The sequence below is a fragment of the Onychostoma macrolepis genome, chromosome 11 (genome assembly GCF_012432095.1).
Source record: "Onychostoma macrolepis isolate SWU-2019 chromosome 11, ASM1243209v1, whole genome shotgun sequence".
Lineage (NCBI taxonomy): Eukaryota > Metazoa > Chordata > Actinopteri > Cypriniformes > Cyprinidae > Onychostoma > Onychostoma macrolepis.
In genome coordinates, this window is record NC_081165.1 from 7,193,253 (window position 1) to 7,200,581 (window position 7,329).

Consider the following 7,329-nt stretch of genomic DNA (forward strand, 5'->3'; position numbering starts at 1 on the left):
TATCAGCTCGCTGCGTTCCCATTGGCTTGCTCTGTTTTCCCTTCTCCCTTCGCTCCCTCTCTCTGCCGGGGTTGGTTGGAATCTGGCTTGGATTTGGCTGCCTGTCTCTTTTATCAATGATTCATGAAAGCGTGGCCAGGCTGCCACAAACATGCTGTGTCACTCGCTCTGGCCTCTGGCCAACATACAGCAGGAGAAAGGTAGTCCGGCATGCGCTAGTTTACAGAAGGTGTTATAGTAATGCACAAGTCATATCAATCAGCAAGTCAGGGCATATACATGAAATAAACCATGTACTTCCTACATTACGAATATTAGATAACTTCTGCCGTTCTGGCTCTGGTTCGTGGGTTACAAACGTCAGACACACAGCGTTCACAAACGCTCTCCAGCCCCCAAGTCAAATAATGTAATCAATCCTGATCAAAGGTTTCAGAAATGTTTTCATGCGTGAAGAAATGTATACAGAATTTCATCTCGTACATTAGATTGAGGGCACTTTTTCACGTTTCCTGTCTAACTGGCCTGAAAACATGCCAAAGTTTATCGGAAGACAAATGTAGATTTCAGCAGTTGCTAAAGTCTCAGAGAGCTCACATTCAGCTTATTTTCAGCTTCATGCGCAGAGTGGTTAGATGGTATTACGGCTGGTTATGTCCTTGTTTCTGTTGCCTTTGATCACGTCGGCCGTCCTAGATTCAATGGATATAGTCACAGGTTTCGCAAAGTTGAGATTTCAATGCACAGATTGTTATTAGATTAGGTATTGTTAGATTAGAAGCTTTGTAAACGTCAGGCCAGCCATGTGATCATCATAAAGAATCGTTATGACATTTCCATGCATATTGTAATATGTAACTAATAATGATCAAATATTTTACATTTCAGATCTTAAAGGAGTAGTTCACTCGTAAATAACATTCTGCCATTATTTTACACACTCTTTCCCTGAAACACAAAAGGATGCTTTTTAAAGAAAGCTGACATTGTGGGTTTATATTATACACTGAAAAATGTTAAACAACCATATTTAAAGTGCATTTTTATATTGGTCAGATCAAACGTTTAAGCCTGTTTTGTTCAGTTTGTCTAAAAGCAAATAACACTCTCCACAGAAAATTAAATAAAATACAATTGTAATTAGTCACTTGTTAGTACATAACAAAACATATGATGCACATTTAAAAAATGCGCATCCTAATGCTTTCAAAGCTGTCTGTATTTGTAGTAAGTAAACTGAATTAATCATTGACTAAAGCATGTTTTTAGTTTTATCTTGAGTGAAAATTATAATATAATATATATTATTAGAATATAATTATAATTTCTAATTATATTTTAATTTATATATCTCATTTATATTTTTTAAATATATATATATATATTTTTTTTTTTTTTTTTTTTTGTTAATGACCTACATCAAGTAACACTGGCTTATGTCCACAGAAAATATATTAAGTAAATATTCTTTTTACTTTGTAGAAATGTTTTTGTCTTTGTTAGAACAAATATTTTTGTTTAATATTAAATCAAAATGTAAAGTGTGAACCAAATCATAAATATAACTTGAGGGGAAAAAAATGGCTGTAATGAATCAGAGTAGTTAATTAGAACAAAGTGTAGTTTTTCAGTGTGTGAATAGAAGACTCTGTCCTGTTCTTTCGGTAATTATTACAAGTTAAACGAGGGAGCGTCTCTGATAATGATATGATTACTGACGAGGCCCATCTCATCACTGTCACATGCACATGTTTTACTGTTGTATCCTTGCATTTTTTTTAAGCATTTTTAAAGCATTGTGGTTTTGTCTATGAAATCATATGGACACTGAATGAAATATTATATAATACTTAAATGTACTAAATGTCTGAAATGATATCAATACGATTCAAACCGTACTAATTGGGTCAAAACAAATATATTTGAGAATTTTTAATCAAATATTCCTTGATTAACTAGGGCATAAGCAATATATTAGCGTCAGAATGAAGCCATGAAGGGCTGTTTGAAGCGGTCGTAATGACCTGTGCTAACATACTGAAACTCTGAAAACAAACTCCCACACAAGATCCCTACAGACCCGAGACGCTCAGCAAAGACTGCCAGCACGATGGATCTGGGAGTTGGGGGTTTTCAACTGTCTGTTTGTTTGCTTTTTTCCCAGCCATTCGTTTTGGTCGAATGCCCCAAGCCGAGAAGGAGAAGCTGTTGGCGGAGTTCTCCAGTGACGTGGACCACATGCATCCCGAATCGGCGGACCTCAGAGCGCTGGCCAGACATCTCTACGAGTCCTATCTGAAGTACTTCCCCCTGACCAAAGCCAAGGCCAGGGCCATACTGTCAGGAAAGACCAGCGACAACGCAGTGAGTGCACACTTGTGCAGTATAGCCGTCAATGAGATGTGCAGCGCTCGACTGAGACGCCTTTTACAGGAGCAGAATCTGAACCGTCACAGATAGCAGTGTCTAGATGCACCATGAAGAGCAGCCTAGGCAGAAATTCAGGTTTCCAACGTTAACCTGTCATGCAGCTGAACACTCAGATAATCTCACGCAATGCATAGTTTCACTCTTAGTTTATTTCAAGAACATTCCGTAAATTAAATAATAATTTACTGGTTATTATTACATTTTTTAAATAAATAAATACATAAAATAAATGAATAAAAATAATTAAATAATTATTATTTTTTTTATTAAAAAATCTATCTTTAAGTCTCTCTCTCTTTCTCGCTGTATATATATAGATATATATATATATACACTTTAAAAGAAAGATTTTTCAACTTGAAATAATTTGCTACCCCACTGACTAAAAATTAAGTTCAGTCAACTAAAATGTTCAAGTTCTCACTTAACTTAACATTAAGTAACGTAAAATTTCAAGTTCACTAAACTTAAAATTTTTAGTCAGCAAGGTAACAAATAAATAATGTAACAATAAAGGTAACAAATAAATTAAAGAAATATTATGCTGGGTAATATTTTTTATTTAATAGTTTTTATTGAAACAAAAATATTTATTTTATTTTTGTGTTTATTTTTTTAATTATTACATAACACTGTCACCCCAAAAGGTATTTGGACGCTTAGACCATACTGAAAAATGTATGAATATCACTGCTTTAGATAACAAAACATTCATTTCAAAGACAACATTTTACATTTAACAAGAACAAATTCACATTTCTTATTGTCATGCTCCTATTTTCATATTTTATTTACAGTATATAAACATAGCAATAATGAAAGCCAAAAACGAAGCCCCTCGGCCTCTCTATTGAACATTCCTGTTTTGTTGACAGTAGAAATAAGTTCAAATCAAGCATACCACACATAAAACGCCTGCATCGTGTGTCTTTAACAAGAGATATGACCAAGGCTATTAGATGCTTGTTTTGACTAACGCAGCCAGTGACACCAAACATCTGCTCTCTTTGCAGGAGAAATATTTATAAAGGCACAGAATGCAGAAAGAAAGGCCTACACAAATAATAAAAGCAGTGTATATCAGAAGCGTCTTAATTCGTGCTTGATTAGTTCCACATTCAGAGCTTGTGCACTCATGCAGACAACTCAAAGGAAGCTGACAGAAAGCGAAAGATCAGCTCGGGACTTCAGAGAACGGGTTTTCTGTTCTAATGCAAGAGTAAACGCTGAGAGCGATCGTAGTTGGACAGGAATCCAGAGCTCATTCTGAACACAGACATTCTTTCAGTGACACTGGCAGGCCCATTTGCAGAAGACCTGTCATATTACCGTCTAACTTGATTTTAAGGTGGAACGACGTGAAATCAGGAAGCGTTTAGCTTGACAGCATTTTTGAGGTCATGTTCATGAATGCATCCGTTTGCTGCAAGAAAAATACAGAACTCAACACACATACAGTGCACCAACATCAGTGCTCACGTGCTGGAAACACACAGTCCTGTGTAATAACCTCCCGTCCTCAAGAGGGCAGTAGAGTTACCTTCATATCACAGAGTTTGTGCCATTAAACTGGACACATCAGGCACCTAGATATTACTAACTTGCTCAACAAGATACTTCTGACCTTGGCCTGAAAGAGAAAGCCTTTAGACAGTTTACTCCTAGTTGTGCTATAGCGCTCCTTGCCTGTGCATTAAAATTAAATGATTATAATCCTTATTCTAGGTCTGAGAGTAATGTGTTGAGCACTACTTTACATGTGCTTTAAATGATTAAGAGTTCAAAACATTCATTAGAAATGTAGAAAAGTCATCAAAAGTATCAAATGTAACTGTAATTAATAAAGTAACTGAAATAGTTACACTACTAGCTCGTAACCTATTTCTGAAGTAAGCTTCCCAACACTTTGTTCTGGTTCTCAGCCGTTCGTGATTCACGACATGAAGTCTCTGCTGGAGGGCGAGCAGATGATCAACTGCAGGCAGATGCCGGCGCAGGAGCTCCGCAGGGCCGACATGGGCGTCATGCACGAGGTGGAGCTGCGCTTCTTCCACAGCTGCCAGTCACGCTCGGCCGAAGCCGTCAGCGAGGTCACCGAGTTCGCCAAGAGCATCCCGGGCTTCGTCAGCCTGGACCTCAATGACCAGGTCACGCTGCTGAAGTACGGCGTCATCGAGGTCCTCATCATCATGATGGCGCCGCTCATGAACAAAGACGGCACGCTCATCTCCTACGGCCAGATCTTCATGACCCGCGAGTTCCTCAAGAGCCTGCGCAAGCCCTTCTGCGAGATGATGGAGCCCAAGTTTGAGTTCTCCGTCAAGTTCAACATGCTGGAGCTGGACGACAGCGACATGGCTCTGTTCCTGGCCGTCATCATCCTGAGCGGAGGTGGGTCTCGCTTCAGAATCAAACCTCATCAGCTCTCATCCGGCCCTGATTGTTCAGTCAGCCGATGATAAGACTAACCTCAGTTGCATTTTTACTTCAGGTCTGACCACAAGCTCAGTGAGTCACGATATCATCTCCGCTGAGCTTAAACCAGACTCTTGTGATCTGAGCTATCGCGAGCTTGCGTCAGACCTCAGTTTCTGGCAGGCTTATATTTGGCTCGTTATCACTACGGTTGTTTAATTCACACTTTGGCAGAAGTCACGAGGCTCTGCAGGAACCGGTGCACTTATCGTTCAGTTTTATTGGCCAGAGATGCATTAAAATGCCAACTTTGAACTTTGTTGATGCAAACACATGATAAAATACTCTGTGTGAAAATTAACTTAAAGAACTAAAAAGACTCTGAAAGAACATCAGAGTACAGGTGAATCTCAAAACCGTGCAAGAAAAGACTGGGCCAATGAAGCCCTATTGATTTAGATTTTTTTTATTTACAGTTTTCGACTGCTTACACACAATTTCTGAAAGCTGACACTCAAACACACCAAATCTGCAAAACCAGACACTAATTTGACTCAGTTTTCACTTTCATAAAACACTTTTTGCAAAACACAACACACACTTCTCGGTGTAACACACACAAATCTAACAGGAATTAATATTATGGCAAGGTGTTTGTGATATTTTGAATGCAGTGCTTCATTTTGCAAGAAATGAGAGGCATTTTGCATTTTGTCTGCAATTCTTGGATTTGTGTGTAAGCAGCTGTGAAAAACTTTTTTTTTTTCAGTGTGACATTATTTTTTATTAATAATTACAATCTTTAAATTATAAACAACATTTGTAAAATTGTAAAAAAATAATAATAATAAAATAAACAAACAAACAAATAAATGTAAATATAAGTTGTGGACTAAATTTAATTGATGGTGATTATTAAAAATAAAATCATTGTGAATTATTTGAATGATTTTTTAAATAACAAAAATTGAGTGGTTTTTTAAACGTTTTTAATGTGATGTTTTTATCACAATAATGAGAAAATGGAAAAATAATGATTATCATTATTATTATTATTATCTTTAAATTTCTTTTCTTTCTTTTTCTGTGCTGAAATACGGCTGGAAAACCTGAAATTCTTTGTGGGATTCCTCTGAATAAATCTATAGGGAAATATGAGTTTGACGTATAATAATTCCCACGCGGTGTTTCTCCTCTGGCAGATCGGCCAGGTCTGCTGAACGTCAAGCCCATCGAGGACCTGCAGGAGACGGTTCTTCACTCTCTGGAGCTGCAGCTGAAGATGAACCATCCCGACTCCCTGCAGCTGTTTGCCAAAGTCCTGCAGAAGATGACGGACCTGCGGCAGCTGGTGACCGATCACGTGCAGCTGATCCAGCTGCTGAAGGAGACCGAGGTGGACTGGTGCTTGCACCCGCTCCTGCAGGAGATCATGAGGGACCTGTACTAGTCTGGGTCTGACTGAGCTCGCTCTGATGTACTCGTGGTGTTCTTGCACTGAAAACCCCTCGTCAGCAGAGGAACTAGAGCAGGTGTTACGTGTTTGACAAGCGGCCGCTTTGCGATTCGTTTCTGGCTTTCAAGACAAAGAGTGCAGCGGCGCTGTTAAAGAGGGCAGCACCACCTGAAAACCTTTCACCAGCGGCTTTAAAACCGCACTTGTGTTTGTGCCTTACACATACAGCCGTGGACATAGAAGTGACACTCCTCGTTTCATTTTTAAAAATAACATAAAAACAGCGTTGTGCAGAAGTCTGAGACCACATTGCAAGTTAGGATTCTTTTTAAACCTGGAAATAAACATTTGAGGGGGAAAAAATTAAGATAACACAAAAATAATGCAAGATTTTTCTAGGTAACTAGGCAAATATAAATAAATTTAGATGTAAAATTCACCATGTTGAACTCATTCATAGAGACTTTTTTTTTTTCTTTTTTTGCTTCGAATGCTCTTTGGGGCGTATTACGTTATGTAGCAGTTTCAAATTATTTTTGATGAATATTTTATATATAATATAATATATAATAATGGTAACACTTTACAATAAGGTGTCATTTGTTAACATTAGTTAATGTATTAATTAACATGAACAAACAGTGATCAATACATTTATTACACTATTTATTCATCTTTGTTAATGTTAGTTAATAAAAATACAGTCCTTCATTGTTAGCTGACAGTGCATTAATTAATGCTAACAAACACACCTTCATATTTTAATAATGCATTAGTAAATGCTGAAATTAACATTAACTAAGATTAATAAATGCTGTAGAAGTATTGTTTATTCTTAGTTCATGTTTACTAATGTTATTAACTAATGATTGTTCAATATTAATATTTTTCAATAATAATCAATATTAGTGACTAACTAATATTGTAAAGTGTTACTAAAATAATATATATATATATATATATATGCTAGTTTAACATGGTGATTGTCACTTTTTTATATTTATTTTATTTTTCATTAGAAGAGAATC

At 36.9% G+C, this 7,329-nt stretch overlaps 1 protein-coding gene across 1 annotated transcript in view; it reads left to right on the forward strand.

Annotated features, from left to right (window-relative positions):
* The window catches only part of pparg (peroxisome proliferator-activated receptor gamma), a 31,749-nt gene that overhangs the window by 23,804 nt on the left and 616 nt on the right, over positions 1–7,329 (forward strand). Inside the window, exons 5-7 of the mRNA XM_058791253.1 lie at positions 2,165–2,364; positions 4,353–4,821; positions 6,048–7,329. The exon at positions 6,048–7,329 is cut by the window's right edge and continues 616 nt beyond it. Coding sequence (XP_058647236.1) covers positions 2,165–2,364; positions 4,353–4,821; positions 6,048–6,295 — 917 coding nt within the window. The 3' untranslated portion in view covers positions 6,296–7,329. The remainder of the gene's footprint in view (positions 1–2,164; positions 2,365–4,352; positions 4,822–6,047) is intronic.